We start from the raw sequence: 20,633 nt of genomic DNA on the forward strand, positions 1-20,633 counted from the left end.
TTTGTTGAAATTCTGCAAAAAAATAGTGAAATATTTTACTTTTTACAACGTTTTTATCTGAACCTGTAACGAAAATTTCAAATATACTTTTTTAGATTTCAGTAAGTTATATGCATGGAGAAAATTTCAACATTTTTTATAAATTTAATATCATTAATATGACTGCAACACCAAATTAATAATTACGTGTACTGTATATTTCAGAACAAAATTGGAAATCCCTGTTTCATTTTGCATTTTTACAAAATGAAATTGAAAAGTGTATTGTCATTAGCATATGTATTGCCTTGCAATTAATTTGATGGATAGTAGTTTGTAATCCAATCTGTTGTCGACAATATTTGAATGCATATCCACTGTAGCAAAATATATCATTTATTTGCATTTATTTGTTTACGAAATAATGCATAATAATCATACCATTAATGAACAATGTTAACAAATAAATTGTATCATTAATGTTATGCACATATTTATATTTGAAAATTAATTTTCGATGGATATTTTTGAAAGTTTCACAGGAAAATAAAAATCGTAAAAAAGCATTAAAATAATTTTGTAAATTATGAATTACAATTATTAATCGTCAAAATCTCTATAGATCATTAAAAATAAAAACTCAAGTAAAATACATGTACAATTAAATTGAAAATGATTGAACATTAAATATTATTTCCAATGAACAACATTCCAGTTTTCTATATGTATAGACGAGCTTGGAAGTGTCAAAGACGAGTGCGATTTAGCAAGGCCATTGTGGCTATACTCGATGGTAGAACAAAACCTGAAAATTTGTCGGTTTACGATAAACAACCGTGTACAGCTTTAGACCTAAGCCTGGTGTTGGCAAAAATTATTGCAACAGTTCAGATAATCCATCCACGAACGCTTGGGACATTAGTGGTGCACGCGAGTACATCCTGTTAAAGCGTACACGTCGGTCGCGATACTTTATGCCTAATATTTTCTCCCAATGCAGATTTAGATCGAGCAGAAGCCGCAGTACTAAATTTTCATACCTTTGGAAATTTAACGAGACATTAAAGAAGAAAAGAGAAATTATTTAAGTTCAGACACTCGCGGGAGTTAAAAATAATTTTCCACTTGTTTCAGGTTTGAGACATGTAAATTTATCTTATGCTGGAACAAGAGTTAAAAGAGATATTGAGATCTGTTTAATTTTAAATAGGTCTTATTTTTATAAATATAATTTTAGCGACAATTTAGTGGTTTTTAAAGTATCATCAGTGATTCTGACAATACTTATATTTATACATAAAATTCCATGAATAAATGTCTTACTTCTTATATTCGCGTTCTTCTTTTTTCTCAAATAGCTAATATTATGGTATTAATAAGAAATAGGTATGTATTTAGAATAATACAACATGCAGAGGCATTGTTTTTTTATTTATTTCTATTTTAGTCGCATCAACAATTGAGTCATTAACGGCTAATGTACTATCTGACAAGTTGCCCATAGTAATTAATATTTTAATTAATATTAACAGACGTAGAATAATATTACGTACAACAAAATTATTTATTAATCCTTGAGTCTGGGTATAATTTTGAAACGAAAAAGTTAATATATTGGAAGAATAATTTTCAGAGGAACAGTGTAAAAATATAGAAAATGAAAATAATATGAAATACAAAATTAGATTAAACTTAGAACTGTCATATTTTATTTTCGAAATCATCTTAAATTCCAGAAATTGAAAATCTTTAAATAACATGCAGCAGCATAAAAAGTTTCATAATTACATTTTTACATTTAACATTTAAAATTCATTTATCTTTTTTTAAAATTCTGTTATCTTCTAAAGGAAGGAACATAATAAAAGGTTTTGATGTAATATTCATCGTCATCAATATCAAAGGTATAAACTGGATAACAAATAGTGATACGATACCAAAGGTTTTATGCGCGTTTAAAATCCAAGTGAAGTTTGTTTCCAGAGTAGCCCCTGATTTGACTGTCGTTAAGAGCCAGGGGATAAAACTTCTACGCCCTTTCCATCCCCCTGTTCTATCGGTACCCCAACCCCGTCTACCACCTTCCTTCTTTTTTAAGCTCGCTAGAACTCACGGAAGTTCATCAGGGCCTTTGAATGGTTTAATTTGCATACCTAACAATATTACGGTACGCGTCCGACGATAGCTTTCCAGCTTCCTTCTACGTTTTGCAAGGATAGAACTGAATTTTAAGGGCAGACAGCCAGTAGAAGAAGGGTTGCTACGTCGCGTCTGAACATTTCTGTTTGAGAAAATAAAGTGTTTTCGAGAGAGATATGTTTTTTGCTTCTCTGTTGATTGCTTCCAATTTGTCTTTCACGAAATGAAAAACGTTCAACGGAGATAATTTGTACAATATTGCTGGGAATGGCAGGTAAAATCTATATAAGCTTGTCTTTATGTTTATTTTTAAAAAATAACAATGTGCAGATCCAGTGCTGCTGAAGAACTTATGGCAAGGGGGTGAAATATCAGAGTTTCAAATTTTTGGAGTTATATATTTACGAAGTATTCTATTTGAAATTTTCGAATTTGGAAATATAGAAATTTTATATTTTCTAATTTTTAAATTTAGATATTTAGAGATTTAGAAATTTTAAATTTAGAAATTTGGAAAATTAGAGATTTAGAAATTTTAAATTTAGAAATTTGGAAAATTAGGGATTTAGAGATTTAAAAATATCAAGTTTTCAGATTTACAAATTTACAAATTATTTAATTTTCAAATTCGGAAATATAAAAATATTAAATTTACAAATTTTCAAGTTACCAAATATTTTTATTTAGAATCTGACTTTATTTAGGATCAGTGTCGACGAGTAAGTACACGCCATTCGATTTACTTACTGCCCAAGCCTGCCTTAGAATTAGATGTAGCAATTCTGCATTCTGACATAGCCATTTAAATGGAAATGGACTTTTTCGCTGAAAATGATTTCTTTTTTACAAAAATCTTCATTAGTTGCTTTGTTTTCAAGCAACCAATCAACAAACTTGGGACGTTGGTTATAGTTTAAAATTCTTCACACGGTGTTCTGAACAATGCCTAATTCCCGCAGGCGACATATATAGAATGTACATTTTCAATTCTTCAGCCACTTTCATGAACCGTTGTAGATCAAAAGATTATTAATTAATTTTTCATCAGGCGGTGTTGAAAATTTTATTAATAGACCATCAACACGTAAAGTGTTAAAATATGACTATTCTACGGTGTAAAAAAATTAATTTTTCATCAAGTGGTGTTGAAAATTTTATTAATAAACCTTCAACAGATAAAGTATTAAAAATGACTATTCTACGGTGTAAAAAAAAAAAAGAACTGGTATGTTGCTTCCGTAGGAGATTCAATTGACATTAATCAACAGGCAAAGGTGGAGTACGCTTGGCAGTAGTACGACCAGTCATAAATCGTCCATTCGAATGCAAGCGCGATTACATGGGAACGATTATCAAGAGATTCCAGGCAGTCGGCCTACTCTTCGGTTGTTCTCAGTTGCATTCGCCAGCTCTGCAATATCGTGCCGTATATACATAAATCCTGTTAGCGCCCTGATACACGTTGACGAAAAAGAAATCCCGGATACCGTGACGGAATATATCGTAGAAATCCATGCGAACGAAATTTTATCCCCGCGATAGAATTTTTCCTTACATTCTTTCCTTCTCTCCCGCTTACTTATTCTCGTGCGCGATATGCATCTCCTACAACCTGCTTATCCTCTTCGAATCAAACGCTCGGTTTGAAGTATTTGCTGAAATTTACGATAATATCGTCGCAGCAATTGCGATACAAGAAATCGCAGTAAAAGAAGCTTCAAGCTGCGCAGCGATTTAAGGAAACCTTCCAAAGAGAGAGATGATTACGATGAAGTGTTTTCGTGTGATCGTAAATTTTTCTGTAAATATTGAAATATTGCTGAGTTTCAATTTCTGTCAAAAATTTGAAGCTTATTATCCTGTAAATATTATATAAATTTAAAATTAAATTGTATAATTTTTATTTTAAAATATTAAATACAATTTATGAATTGAAGTTATAATTAAAAATTAAGATTTTGAAATTTATATTTATAAGTTAGTATCTGAATAGATTTAGATTTTATAATACAGTCTTGGACCCTTCATTTTTAGAGGTAACTTATGTTATATTTCTATAAATTTTTAAGTAGATTAAATTATTAGTGTATTATGCATTGGCGTAGCTTGGCCTTTGTATTGAAATTCTGATATTTAAAAATGTTTTATTTTTAGAATTTTAGAATTTTGAAATCTTAAAATTTTCCACATTTTTGGGGAGAAACCAGTCCAAACTTTTAGAGCATTTTTCATCACTTTATTTGCACTGATATCTGTAGTATAAGCAATAGATATGGATTTAATATTCCATATCAGTTTAATTTAATATTTTAATTCAAATAACAAATAATTTCAAGTGCTATTCTACTTGAATTCATTTATACACGATCAAGCTTTCATACTGAAACAAAGATGAAAAAAAAGGTCGAACGGATTTGACACTTGTTGAGACGCAAAGTGGATGGAAGCAAAGACAAAAGCTAATTATTATCAACCCTCTGAGAGTTGAACGAAACAAACCAAGGCGGAGCCGAGATGATCCAAAACAAAGATAATACAAAAGGGGATGGAAAAAAGCAGAGAGTACAATAATGACGGAAGCGGAATTAAAAGAGAGAATTAATTAATTACGAAGCTCGCGCAGCCAGTGGTGGACCGAGAAAGAAGCAACGCTCGGAATTAACGTCGGAACTCGAAAATCACAAAGGGGAAAGAAGTTTTCCAAAGGCAGGCGTTCGCTTAGCTTCGCAATGAGATTACGATTTCACGGACCTGCAGTGTTCTCGTAAAATTGGTTTAGCGAGAATCTGAAAGAAATGTGGATACATTGATTATTAAAATTTGTATGCTTCCCTCCTGCAACAGTTTTTAATCTCATACCTATATAGTATAGGTTTATGCGGAAACGCTGCAAATAACCGATATTGGTATATAAATTGCGCAGAGGGAAAGAGAAGGAGTCGTTTAAATTGTTGGATCGAAATTCCAATGGAACTTTCATTTACCAAGCACCCACTATGTGAATTAAACTCTCTAAACTGTACACGATCTCTTCTCTCAAGTAGGTCTTAACCGTTAAACAGAGGGTGCTGCGTCAGTTGTGACCCAGACTTGTGAAATGTATGCAAAATTACTGTGATTAAAATTGGACACCCAGTTTTCAACGAGATATTTTTATACGTTGAACAATTAATATTATAAAGAATTAAATTTAAATTATCACTATCTCAGCTATCGATTGCTTAAAAGTTAAAACTAGAAGAGAGGGTAGAAATATGGGACACCTATTTTATTTTCAGATGTAGAGAATCTCAAAATAGTTATAAATAGAAAAATCAAACATAGAAATTTGGGGAATAAAGAAATTAGAAAGTCTTCATTTTTTATGAATATTTAATCAAATTATTTACAGTATTAGCCAATGGAAGAGTAATTAAATTGGCTGTTTTTTATTATTACATCAGGGATTTCCTAATTATTTCTTAATTAAAATCTTAATTAAAATCTTTCAAATTTGTTCTATTCGTTTAAAAAAAATTCTAAGAAGTTCATTCATAATATTTTTAAAAATATGTACCCATTATTAATTATCACGTGTTATCACATAATTGTATTACAATGAAAAACCGAGACTTGAGTAATTTATTAAGCAACCGTGTATATTGTAAAATTCTCGTCTGTTCCAAAATACGAGCAGGAAAAAAAAATGAAGAAAATGAGAAAGGTTTGAAGCACTGGTACAAAGAACAAAAAGTCTTTTTGAGAGTATGACGAGCACCCCTTATTAAGGTCCATTAGCTAGTGTTTCCACTAATTGCTTCATTTGTTTCCTAGTCCGAGGCGAGCAACCTCTCTTAGGAACTTTTTAGAATTCCAGAATTGAACAGCATGCTCGGGTAACTAAATTCTGGTACGGCATACCGTTTGTAATGTTCCTTCTTTTCGTCTCGCGGTGAACAATAATGGTATAACCATAGAACAGCGCACTGGAAGGTTATTCTTCATTTTTCTGTAAAAAGTACGTGATTCGGCAAAATATGAAATCGAGGACCTTGGGCTAAAAAGTGCAGCTTCATTTTCATTAATTTCTAGTAAATTAGGAAAAAAGGAAATATTAAAAAATCTAATTTGCAATGAATCACTCATTTCGAGCAGAGACTTTTTTCGCCTGTTTCTTGAGTAAAAAAAAACCGTTCCTAGGGGGAAAATCGCGGGTCCCTTTATCAGCGGTGCATGAGGGATCCTAAGTAGTATTACCGAAAGGTAGTTGAAAAATTTTTGTAGGGTAGAAAAGGGAAAATTTTCAAAAACCCTTCAAAATATGAAAACTATTGCTGGAGCAAAAAGAGGGTACAGGAAGGCAAAATCACTTATTTCGAGCAGAGAGGATCGTAGCGAAAGGGTTAATCCTCGGACGACGGACCATGGAGAGAGCCCAAATTTTATTTTCATTTTCTAAATTTTACACTGTTCCTTTAAAAATAATATATTTAATTTTAGATTAATATCCTTATATATATTTGTAAATTTGGTTCACGATTGACCTAGGCTCCGCTGTTCAAGGGTTAAGTATTGCCAATTCAGATGCCATCTTTTAGAAATGCGTTTCTAGCGCAACAAGCATATTCACTTGCACTATGTAGCTTCTCGAAATTATGGATATCCAACCCTCAGTTCTGCTCGGGAAGTGAGCGAGTCAGGTTGAGTCCCGAAAGTTTGTAAACACTAGGGATATGCAAAACTCTCTATGGGACGTGATTTTTCAATCTGACCTTGCAGATACTTGAAAGTGGAAATTTAAAAATGTTTTCATATTTTATAGCATAAATAGCTGTAAAAATTTAAAAACTAAATAATCATTACACATTATTATTTTATTTGTAATATTACTGTGGAATTTCACTATGTTTCAAAATATTTTTTTCATGTGACAAATAAAGAAGCAATGATACAATATATATTTTAATTAATTATTTTTTACTAAACAATAAAGACTGGTGTTTGAGATTTTAACTTGGATCTCTTTTGATAAACTTTCTTTGCCTCATCCTAGTTATTGTAATAGTTGTTAATATGTTTTCGTTAAAAGTTGTAACAAGAAGTTGAGATTTATGATTTTCGTATATGCACTGTGCTGGTTTTATTGCAACGAAGCTTAACGCGAAAGTTGGTACCGGAATACGCCTCTCTTAGATTCTCGTTGAAAGGAGCAGCTTAAACTTAGCGTCAGAGCATTGTTCGCATTATTTACGATTCATCAAGACCGATGTGTTGTGATAGCGTTGTGGGGTCTTCTTTAAGCTTATACCAATTGTAAGAAAACAAAATGGACATAAAACATTCCTGGTTTAATTTAACTCTGTTGTTTCTATCGTAAACACAATTCAGATTACCTGCAACACGATTTCATGAAGAGAAACGTATGTAATTAATTAACGAGAAATTAAATGATTTTCGTTAAAAGAACGATTCCTAAGTTTTTCAAAATTCAAAAATTAATAATTTATTATTATAAATAACAACTTTAAATACGAACTGCAAAAAACAAATTGAAAGAATGCATTATTAAATACTTTCATTTTGTTCAAATTGGCATTAATAAAATTATTCTCTTTTTATAAATCTTGTTCTTTAATTAATTGATTTGAAGAATGTATTATAATTTTGAATACGAAATAGACGACTGCTCTTTACGTTTCCAGCTTTTATTGATATTTGTGCCATAAATACTGAAATGTGTCGAATAAAAGGGTATCGAGCTTATGATATGTGTGAAAGCAAACAATTTTGAATAATATGCTATTTTCACGTAAACGTATACATATATGTTATACTTTGCATTGCTGTATGCACTACAGAGTATCGTTAAATGTTTCGGTAATGTGGCACGTAGCCAAAACGCTCGCAATGCCTGCAACAAACATTTGATATAACTGTTACGAACTTGATCATAAAATTTATTTTATCTGCAAGGAAATATCAACAAATAAATGATAAGTGAATTGTGTAGGTATAGTTAAATTTAAAAAGTAATGCTGATTTATTTGTATTTTGAATATTTATTACGAAACATTGAATAGTATTGTTTTAAATATGGTTACAGATTCTTTATAATTTATTTTTTTAGAAATTTCATTTTATTTTTAAAATAATATTCAATGACCCTGACATTATTTATATTTATTTCTTTAATTGATACTTTTAATGGCCTTGGAATTTTCGAAAAAGATTTTCTAAGATCTTTTACATACAGTGATTAAAATTTGAACTTGCATTGATATAATTAGAGATGACATGAACTGCTATTTGTAAATCAACTGTGATTCGATCACGTTCGTTCTCAACACGGTGACTTTTTTCAGTTAAAATAAAGAAATTAGCACTAATTGATTTATTTTCTAAAAGATGTGACCGTAATTTTAAATAGCCAGAAGTCTAAATTGTGAATTAGTTCAACCTGTTTCTTTTTCTTGTAATTAAATTAACAACTTTTAAATATTTATAAGGTCTAAAGCCATTCGGCTTAAAGTAAACATATCACAAACATAAAACAAAGATCCTACACAATTTAGACAGCTCGAGTTGACGAGCTTAAAAGCTCGAGCTTAAGAACCCCAGCTCTTATAGCTCAATAAAGGTTCGAACCCGGAGGGTTTAAGCTTTGGCGGCTCACCATTCAAAGCTCAAGATTTGAAGCTTATTTTAACAACACCAGGCATAAAATTTTGATAGTTCAGGACTTAGTTGCCACTTTATATATTTCGTTGCGACTGTTATCATTGACTAATTCATTTACTACTTTAATTTAAAAAACTGGAAGTATTGAACGTTGAATCAGAGTGGCATTGGCGTAACTTAGACCTTCTTATAGGAAGTCCTTTAGAACTTTAAAAATTTATAATTTTATAATTGTAGAATTTTAAAAATTTATAATTTTGTAATTGTAAAATTTTAGAATTTTTAGGATCTGGAATTTTGGAATTTTAGAATTTTTAGGATCTGGTATTTTGGAGTTTTATAATTTTAGAATTTTTAGGATCTGGAATTTTGAAATTTTAGAATTTTAGAATTTTTAGGATCTGGAATTTTGAAATTTTAGAGTTTTATAATTTTAGAATTTTTAGGATCTGGAATTTTGAAATTTTAGAATTTTTAGGATTTGAAATTTTGAAATTTTAGTTTTATTATACTTTCCTCGAAAACTTTCACGTTCGAAGAAACTGCTTTTCTTCACCCTTACTACCACCTACTCCTTCCTCAATTCATACCTTTTCTTTTTTTACACATCGAATCATTTGCATTCTTCTATGTCTCGAACAAACTGGCCCTGAACCTTCACCTACTGTCAACAAACTGCGATCTTTTCTTTTTACTATTTCCTCATTTCTTCCTATCTCCCTCATTACATTTCGTTTTTCTTAGATTTCATCGTTTATTTTTCAGTCTGCTTTGATTCTTTTTCTCTTCCTTTTTACGAAAGTCAGTTATTCTATCTGTCGCTTCGTTGCACTGCGAATTTCCTTGGAGTTTCTCATCCTCTTCCAGAGACTTACCTTCTAATCTCTGCTTCTCATTTTCATTTTTTTTATCCGTATTTTGTTATTGTTTGTTTTCGATTTCCCCTCTGGTTACAACCTTGTTACAATCTCGCTCTTTTCCCGCCGTTCATTTAGTCTCCTTGTTTCTTTTTTCTGAGAAGAAGATTCTATTTCCAAATAGGTTTCAGAAGCAACCAACACATTCCATTCTTAGATGTGTTCTCGCGAACTTCTCTGTTCCATTTGCACAAAGGAACGCGTCAGTTGCACGTTTGCGAACATAGGATTAGAGGACTTGGTCTGGTTTAGACCCGCCGTTATAATCAAAGGAACTTAATTAGAAGCGAACGATTTACAGTTGTCGCGAAAATGTAACGCAAGATAGGAGGAAAATTACAGACGGAAACGGGATGTTGCTAATAAGTTAAATGGCCCCAAGCATCCTTAATAATATGACGTTATTAGCGATAGTAATGTAACGAAGCTTCCACTTAACAGAGAAAGTTAATTAAGCGACACGCATCGATTTTAATGGAGAATTTGAAAATTAGAAATATTTGACACGTATTTTTTTAACTCATATTGAATTGGTGAAAATAGCTCTTAATATTAAATAATTATTATTATAGAAAAAATGTTTACATCTAAGGCCTAGATGTTCTTAAATAATAAATTCATCCATATAAACAAATTTCTATAAAAATGCATTTATTTACAAAATATATAATATTAAAAATTAATATGGCTGAAATTTATTTTGAAACACAAAATTATTAACCCTGTGTTATATATTTTAACAATATTCGTCGAGACAAATTTAAAAATACAAGTTTTAATTTTGGGAATCCATCTGTTAAAAAAATGTATTTTCAAGGACATTTTTACTAAATTGCCACAGAACAAATAATGGCAATAAAATAGTACATTAGCATTTTTATAAATAATAATTTACAAAACAGATTCCAATATTTTATTCTACTTTTAAATAATTACAATAATAGAAATGTGTATAGATGCACTTAAATTAGTTATACAATATATAGACACGTGACAGATATTAATGTTAAATAAATCAAATTTCATATAACATTTTCAACTGTGACGTTGGAGCAAAATTTAATTACTCTAGAAACGTGCAATGAAATTACACACATCCTTCATTTATATTCGTGTACTGTACTGTATATTATTAATGTATTGAAATATTATAAAAGATACTCCAGTTTTAAATAGAGTGTTAGAATTTAATTGAATGTTCATAATACCTGTATTAAATGTCTATGTAATAATGTCAATTTTGTATCTAGTGTTAAATTATTTGGAAACTCATTAAATTCTTTAATTTAATTATACTTGCTTCGATGGATCCCTTTTGAGAAACTTGAGATTTTAATTACTTATTACGCAGCTGACAGTACGGTAGACTCTCCTTACGTTGTCGCTGACGAGGCGGAAGAGAAGGAAAATTTTTCAACTTCCAAACTTTCAGTTGGAGAGGGAAAGGTAGATAAAATTGTATCATTTTCATGGGCTATGATGGTGGAAAAGTAGCACTACTCTTTCTCATGCTTGAAAATCTATATGAAAATTAAATCGCTCATTTGGCAATATAACGAGAGTCCAATGTATTCTATGAATATCGTCGGTCTGCAAGAAGAGTGACATAAGTCTAAAAAGTTAATTTCTTAAAAAAGCAATTTGAACTTTATTTTTCCAATAAAATTTATTTATTATTTTGTCAATTAAATCATTTTTTTTTAGGGGATAAAGCAGCCCTTCATTTTGAGTTGTATGATTGTTCTTGTTAAAGCAACTAATAACATAATTAAAACATGACACTTTTCTAAACAAAAGGAACCTACTTTCTGAGTTTATTTTTCCTACCATGTCAAAATTTATGATTTTATAGTGATGTTACTGTTCTTGTAAACTGACTATATGTATTTTAAAATATATACACACGTGTAATATTTTTTGGTAGATATATGGGGAAACAGGTGACCCTATTCTAATACTTCCATGCAATATCGACAGCGTGTCGTTATGAAATGGCCCACAGTTTGTATAATGCTATTGCCGATCGCGAACCCTGTATTCCCTCAATATCCTTTTATGGAAGGATCCTCCTTCGTGAAGCACGAAGAATGTGGACCTTGCGTTGGAAAATGTACAGCCCTGTTTCATTTTGATAAGTATATAGTTTTCATTGATATATTTTTCAAATCATTTTAATAAACAGGTTTAATAAAATAAATTTTAATTTTAATTAGATTTTTTGTACCATAAATTTAAAAAAAATTTGATATCTACTTTGTACCAACCCTGTATATTATACATACAAGGTGTTCAGTTTTAATTGAACCATGGTTAAAGGGTGCAGCATTTATCTGTAATAGTTTTTATAAATTATTTAACTTAAAAATGTAAATATAAAATCTTGAATATTATGAATTTCAACTATAACTATATTTTGCAGAAATATGATCACCAAGTGGTTCACTTTAAATGGAACACCCGATATATGTAATTAACAGCTAAAAGAAATAATGGTATTAAAATTATGTTAAGAATAAAATTTTCAATGTTTTCTATTTACAGCTGGGTTTCTTCACATATTACACAGTGGCGATGGGAGAAGTGAATCCTTCTGGGCCAGTACCAATCGACAGTGTCTTCATTTATAGACCAGACAAACGTCTCGAGCTCTGGAGGTTCGCGTTCTACATGTTCCTTCATGCTGGGTAAGTACCATTATAGTTTTTATAAAGAACTAACACCATTTTTTTCAAATGTTTTGCAATAATTTATTTTGTGTTAAGGAATAGTAATTCTGTAATTAAAAGTGTTTTAACTATCACAGATAATACCAAGTTTTTGAAATTTTTTGAAAATTTTTCATCGACATTAATTAGAAATTGATACGTTAAGCAGTGGAACAGAATAGAAAAATTATTGATGTGATGTCGTAATATGCCAATATGCAATGGTGACTTCATCTGAATGCTACCATTTTTTTAAATATTATATGGGTATTCGTAGTGAAATAAAATTTCACGACGATTATTGGAAAATGCGGAGATTGAAATTCATGTCGCATTTGACAAATATGTCGGAGAAAATTCACGTTTCAAGGGACCGTTTGAATCGTCGGTTATGTTTCTTTGACGTATGAAACCTTTAAATCTATAATATTGTGCTTAAGAATGTTTTGCACTTATAAATAAACTAATTTGAACATCATTTGCTTAATATTGTTGCATATGTTTTGTAAGTTTGCAAGCAATATTTTAGCTGCCATCTACCTAATAAATTCCAGATTATGGTTGTTTGGCATCGTCCGTCCAATTACCTTAATTATTAAAATTACGTATTCTAAAATAGACAAAAATTAAATTTGTTTCATTTAAAAAAAGAACTGATTTTTGGATATCTTCTGTATAATAGAAAACAAGGAAATTGAATTTTATTTAATTATAAAATTATAGAATACTTTTGGATTTTATATAAATCTTTAATACTTGATTTTATATAAATTTTTTATTACATTTTATATAAATTTAACATTTTACATTTATGATTGCTCAATAATTTGTCAATAATAAAAAAAGAATAAACATTAGTCTTTATTTTATAAATATTTTTATCTTCTTCAACAATTATGAATCTTACATACGGCTTTTTAAAGCTGGTCTCGTTGTCCTGTTCTATCGCGATGTCCATGGAAAGAAATTCCGATCATTAGAATTCAGATTGCGTGCCGTAAAAAATGACACGTGTGGCAAATTGGACATTTTTCTGCCCACTTTTCTCGATTGACCGCTCTTCACCGTGGTCGCGCCCGATGCAATTCTCGCGTTAATCCTAGATGCTAATTTCCAGCCGTTTTCACCTCTGGCGAATCACGTTGCAATCTTTTTTTCCGATCGACACGAATCGAATTCAGTCGTCGTTTCGCAAGTCGAACAGAATTACGTAAATGTCTCGGCACGCGCCTGGCTACACGTTGGAAAATACATTTCTCTCCACCTTTTCCTTCTGTGCTGCTGGTTCGCTATTTTTTCAACGTACCTATACACCCTCTCGTTCGACTGTTTCTCTCTGTTTTTTTTTTTTCACTGTTTCCATTCTCCTTCTTACTTCACCCTGCTCACCCTCCGACGCTGGAACAGCGGAAACGTCGAAGGGTAGTGAAATTTATTTGGTTGTGTTACGAATTTATAGTACAGTCTTTGCTTTGCTTCGACCTCCTGCCACCATAATTTCAGTATCGTAGCTTTGGCTGAGGGTATTAGCAGTTGTGAATAATAGAAAACGTGAAACAGAAAATTATGGTTACTCGTGTAACGTTGAGATTCTTTCAAATGGTGAACGTGTTTCAATTTTTCTTTATAGAAAAAATTTGTATGGAACAATTAGTGGTAGGCTGAAAGGAAACAAGAATTACCAGGTTTATTAATAAATTCCTTTAGGTTTTAATTGTTTTATCCTTGAATAGCGGAGCCTGAGTCAATTGTAACCCAAACTTACAAAATATCCACAAGGATATTAATTGAAATTTAAATGTATAATTTTTAAACGAAACAGTTTTGTATATTGAGAGAATAAAGGGACAGTGTGAAATTTAGAAAATGAAAACATAAAGTTACGTTAAAATTGGGGTTCTCTCCATGGTCCGCCGTTTGAGAGTTAATCTCTCCTACGTGTTCGCGCAATTTCAGGGCGATATTCTTTCTTATTGCGCACTTTTGAATCTTTCTAATTAAAAATATTGAAAGAAAGGACACTAATTCACAATTTCGTGGCATTATCTGGGCGCGACTACTTGTGTGCTGCTCTGTGAAATACGATCCCTATTTCGCGCCACCTCTGAATACTATAACTCTTGCTTTAACCCTTTCCGATACATTACAGTTTCAATTAGAGATTGCATAGCCGGAAATCTCTAAGTACAATAAATTTATGAATAATATTTCAATTTCCTTGATTTACAGCAGGCAGTAGTTAACTTTGACAGACGCAAATTCTGAGAACATAGTACGGCAAAGGGTTAAGCTTGCACAGAGTATTATTAATTTAAAGTAAAAGAAATATCAATTCCAACTTTCAAAGTATATATTATAAATCTTTATTGTCTACACTTATAGCTGTCTTTTGTACCAAGAGTACAAATTTTTGTCATTTTTCACAAATTTCACACTTTTTTGTCCCGAAAGGCTTAAGAAAAATAACAAAAGTTTTCTGTTTTTTGGGGAAGTTTCCTAATAAGCTGAAGCTTTCTGAAAAATAATTTGGGTGAAATAGTTAAAATTAGGAACAGCCGCTAATTAGAGTGTAAAAAATATAACACCCCAGCAAACTTAAGATAATTATTATTAGCGTTCATTTTTAATTCACTAATATATAAAACTTTCGTTGAATAACACTTCAATCCTATCTCCTTCGAAAATGGTTTTCCAGACTTTATTCCTGATCTCGGTTCGCTGCAGTGGTTCCAACCGGTGCTTTTTTCTCCCCTTCCCAGTTTTCTCTGTTCCTCCCGACGATTGCTCTCTAGCGAAGGGTAACGCATAGAAAGGATCGAAAAGATAGAACGAGACCGGTAGAGAAGTTTTCAGCAGCGAAGCTTTCTAAATTATTCATGGAAACGCCAGATAAGGCGACCATTTTCCCTACGTGCGTATGGAAACGGCGATAAGAGTGACCCGACATTTTCCCATAGACCGCATGCCTTCTTCCTTCCCGTATTCTCCCTTTCGCCTTTTTCTTTGTTCCTTCACTTCGTTCAGTTCGTTCAACGTACCATCAGTCTTCTCGGATAGCACCTTTCTGGTTCGAATAGAAAGTCTGAAAGGGCTATATTGTAATAGTTATAAATACAAAAACATACACCCTGCCGCAAAAGTATGTAAAAAAGTTAAAAAATTGCCTTTGCCGATTTCGACAAATTTTAATTTTTTAAAACTTCAATGGCACGTGTCTTAGTAAATTAATTTGTATAGCTTCTCGAGAAACCTGAAGTTATTTGGTCCAATTTTAAACGAGGTATTCTGTTTTAAACGGTGGACGAATACTTTTGGGGCAGGGTGTATGTTTATTTTCCTCGACGAGAATATGTGCATTATTTATTTTTGATTTTCCACGGTTAAAATCCTATTTTGTAATAATTTCATTAAAATTATTTCGTGGACAAACTGTAATACTGGAATACAGTAGACTCTCGATATATTGTCACGTGGATTTTAAAGCATACTAGTGCCATCTTTCCACCATCATTGTCTATGAAAATGATATATTTTTATTTCTTCTATCTCCTTTAAATGAGAGTTTGGAAGGATGACAAATTTTTCGCTCCTACAGTCCCGTCGGCGGTAATATAACGAGAGTCTACTGTATTACAATTTCCATGGTGAATTATAAAAGAATTTTATTATTCTCTATGATAACATAATTAAATGAACAATAGTATAGGCTCACTGATAGTTATGAGTATATATTTATTATAAGAATGAAACTAAAATTACAATATGTAGAATTTCATAAAAATTTTCAAAAGTAAGATAACTTGCACCCATTATTTTTAAATAAATATATTTTTCAAAAATCTGTAGAGAGCCACGTTTTCAATTTAATTTTGTATTCATATTATTTTCTTACTTCGTATTATTTAATTTAAAAATGATTCATTGTATATGTTTTGTAAGTTTAGGTCACAATTAACTCAGGCTTCATTGTTCAAGGATTAATTAAAAGAACATATACCTAATTTTGAATTTTTTGGCTGCAAATATTTTACATCTTAAAAAAAAATATTTGTTAAATGTAATTCGAGTTTTATATAATATCAGAATTGCATAAAAATCAGCATGTACTAATTAACTTTTATTCTGATACTGAAAATGTAAATACGAAAACCAATGGTACGGACACAACTTGTTAAAAGATGTTATAAGTGGCTATTTATTACGTAAGTATAAAATAACGAGGAAAGATGGAACTTCTTTATAGTGAGTTATCGAACATCCCCTATCGCTGTTCCCTTGTCGATTCTGCTCGTCTTTGCGAAATGTTATCAAACGTTTCTCGTTATTAATGCGAAAAGTGTCTCATAATTTTCAAGACTCTTTTATTATTACTCTGCACGATTTTACGTCAGAGTATGCCTTTGGAATATCAAATTTACATGCTGTTGAAGAATATTTGTGTGTAGTACCTGTTTTATGTAACATACACATACATATGTAGTGAAATTTTCAATAATAATCGATCCAAAACGAGTAATCATATATCTCTCGTTACAATATTATTTAATTATTATAAAACAAAAGGGTTTTGGGTTTTCGTTTCCAAATTCTAAGTTAACACGTTGACTGCCACAATGAAAGATTATTCACTGCTCTAATTGTTAAGAATAGGAATAGTTAATTTTCAAATTTCATACCTTCTATTTGATATTTTACATTATTTGTACAATAGCAATATTATTTAACTAACCATCTATCTCTAATGCACCTGTAATTCTTAATACAGTCGCTAATAACCACTGCCGATGCGACTCTAAACTTTTAATTTAAAAAAATATATATTATTTAAAATAATGTCTTTCTATTGTTTTCTTTTAATTATTCAGCCAAGTGTAATTTGCGGTGGCGGTCGTGTTAATGGATTTTTTCCCTACACCTACATCTACGATTACCGGATTTTTAAAAATAAGTTTTACACCAGCATTTCGTTCATCCTCTTCTTCTAATTAAATAATCCACTTACGTTACACTTAATACTGACCAAAGAACTTAACTCGTTACGTATGCATTCTACTCTGAAAGTTGCCAAAGCCACAAATAAAAAATGGCCTAGTTTCCATAGAGTGGGGGTTAATTAATGAGATTTCATTCTCTAATTTGCTGTGTTCACTGCTCGTCTGAAATTTTCATTTGAAAAATGTTACTTGAACTTTCTATAATGATGAAAATATACATATTAAAATAAAAATAATCATTTTTACTTTACGTATTGGATAAACTTTGAACAATTTTGGCAAGTGAAACGTTCAACGGTTCCTTTCGCTAAAACAAAGCCGGAAGTAATTTCAACCGGTCAGAAAGTTTGAGATAAAACCAACTTCTTCGAAGGCAATAAAACCTTGAAACTTCTGAGATCTGCAATTCGAACAATGCTTCTCGAAATATTCCTTAAACACTTTGAACATTTCGATGAGCATTCCACGGGAACGAAGCGAGATAGCCGGGGATTCGCTATTGAAAATCCCTCTTCTTTTCGCAGCTTGTGTCTTGGTTGGAGAAGCGAAGCTTATCGTGCTTGTTATTAATGTGAAAAGTGTCTTCTACCTTTCAGAGCCGTATCTTGACGCTTGGCGTCGGTCTTCCACGACATGAAAAGGTTCACGTCGAGGAAGGGGGTTAGGCACTGTGAGAAACGTTGAAGCGGAGAAAAATCGAGACAATCGCGGTAATTACAGGAAGTGAACGTGGCACGCCGGTTGGATCAGACAATGGTATCGCGGAGTTCGCGAAAATAGGAGAATAAGTATTCTCGAAAAGATATTCCCGCGTCACGTTCGCGGTTACCAGTCATTCGCGATCTTTGATCCGGAAGATTTGTAGACGAATTCTGGAAATTTTAGAAGTAATTGGGAACAGCTCCATCGTGTTTGGGATCTTTAAGTGGTGTTGCTAGGTAGGAGCCAAGATCGGCTTGGTCCTCCCAAAAATATTGGCCCCTTCTTCATTTTAAAACTCTGAAATTCTAAAATTCCAGAATTATAGAATTTCAAAACTTCAAACTTCCAAAATTTCAGAATTCCAATATTACAAAATTCTGAGATTCTAAAATTTTTAAATCTGCAAATATCAGAGTCTCAGAATTTAAAAATTATGAACATTCCAGAGTTCCAAAATTCCAGAATTCTAGAATTTCAAAACCTCGAAATTCCAAGATTGCAAATCTTAAAAATTTCACAATTCTCAGATTCTAAAATTTAAAAATCTGCAAATATCAGAGTCCCAGAAGTTAAAAATTATGAACATTCCAGAGTTCCAGAATTCTAGAATTTTAAAACCTCAAAATTCCAAGATTGCAAATCTTAAAAATTTCAGAATTCTGAGATTCTAAAATTAAAAAATCTGCAAATATCAGTCCCAGAATTTAAAAATAAAGAACATTCCAGAGTTCCAAAATTCCAGAATTCTAGAATTTCAAAATCTCAAAATTCCAAGATTGCAAATCTTAAAAATTTCAGAATTCCAACATTCCAGCACTCTGGCCCGACTCGAGGCTTGGGTGTCCGAATTTTCAGTTACTCCCACACCCCTATAATTTAGAAGAAATTATCGATTTTGTTTTCAATCACACAAAACAGCTTTAAGAAATAATTTATCTACGGACATAGACGTGATTTTTATTTTGAGTAGACTTGTATTTTTATTCGAATCACAATCCAGCAGGGAAGGCAGGGAAAGCCTTGAAGAAAGAAGAAGAATAGAGAGTAATAGTTTCAGTAAATTGGATAGTAATTAAACGAATCGTCCGACATTGCTTCGCGGACGAATTACAGCAGTTTGTCAGCTCTAGTCTTTCTGAAGGATGATCCTGCTAAATCGAAGTTTCTATCTCACGAATTCGAATGACGAATGGCGGTCTTTCCTTGCCCTCACAAAGCGGATATCTATTCCCTCTTGTCTTATCGTTCTGTCGTTCTTCCTGGCTTCCGGCTGTCCTCGACAGGGAAGAGCCTTCGGAGTTCCTTTTTGTATGCTCCATTTCGTGGATTGCGTACTTTCGACAAATTGATGCATACGTATCCTTCTGCTTCTGCATTTGCAAAATTGCTCTACCTTCGGGGTGTTAGATGTCTCGCGTCGCGGAGTATCTTTCCTGGTATCGTTCATTATTTTAAAATACATGCTAGTCAGCACTTTTCCTCGCAGATGTCAAGAAATTGAATTTCAGGTCTGTTATACAAGTTCTATGAAATGATTACAATTTTTATCATATCCATTTGATATTTTTTCTTAACAATATTTTTAATTAAAATAGAATTAAAATTAATGCTTATTTGAGTTTAGCAATAATTGACAATGATAAGTTTCTCGGTTTACCCGTCATGAATACGGACGGAGGAAGAAAGCAGAACTGCGCTGATGACCGTGAACTTCTTAAACTGCCCCAATGGCTTCTTCAGCCATCGCATTCTTCTGTGTGCCGACCGCTCTGCAACTGGCACAACTATTTTTAAACTCGTACAGGATGCAAATTGTATGTTTCACTTGAACTTGATTTGCATGTTACACAATCCAACAGCAAATTGCAACTGTTTTTCTTTCGGTATTGTTTGATCCTCAGACGGCGGACCATGGAGAGAGCCCCAGTTTTAATCTAATTTTCTATTTCAAGGGTTAAAAGTCTGTTCAAAGCAATAGTGCAACCATGTAAGTTCGAAAAGATTAACTCACTCCCTTCCCTTTTTTCAAATAAATGCCGAAATATTTTTAAAAATTTCAGAAAACGTCGTTGGGAATAAAGAAAACTGGAAATAACAGATTCGTACATGTAGGAGAGGGGAGAAAAATGCGTTTCGTCTCGGGATCGTCTGTCAGACTCGTCAGTGGGGCTGAGAACAGACGATCCCTGTCCCAGACACCCATCATACCGCAATTTGGAACGCCTGCCGGGCTACCGCCAGCGAGAACACTGATCCACTGATCATCTCGCCGCCACCTAGCGGTCCGCAGCCCGAACCAAAGGCGTTCGGGAAGACGAAACCCTTCTCCCCCTCCACTAAACGCCTACGTAAATACTGTTCACCGATGACAAGAAGTCTCACGGGACGACAAAGGAGCAAGAAGAGATACTACCCACACATCGACTGACCCCCTAGTTTTACACGAACCTGATTAGTACTGTTCGTCCGCCAGAAGATGGCAAGTGAAAGGTATTTACGTACTCTGCCACCACGCCCGCGTCACACGTATTGCCACTATT

At 32.2% G+C, this 20,633-nt stretch overlaps 1 protein-coding gene across 1 annotated transcript in view; it reads left to right on the forward strand.

The window, feature by feature from the left end:
• The window catches only part of LOC114879405 (protein rhomboid), a 500,898-nt gene that overhangs the window by 464,452 nt on the left and 15,813 nt on the right, over positions 1 to 20,633 (forward strand). The window contains exon 7 of the mRNA XM_046286803.1: positions 12,234 to 12,376. Coding sequence (XP_046142759.1) covers positions 12,234 to 12,376 — 143 coding nt within the window. The remainder of the gene's footprint in view (positions 1 to 12,233; positions 12,377 to 20,633) is intronic.

The sequence above is a fragment of the Osmia bicornis genome, chromosome 8 (genome assembly GCF_907164935.1).
Source record: "Osmia bicornis bicornis chromosome 8, iOsmBic2.1, whole genome shotgun sequence".
NCBI classification, from domain to species: Eukaryota; Metazoa; Arthropoda; class Insecta; order Hymenoptera; family Megachilidae; genus Osmia; species Osmia bicornis.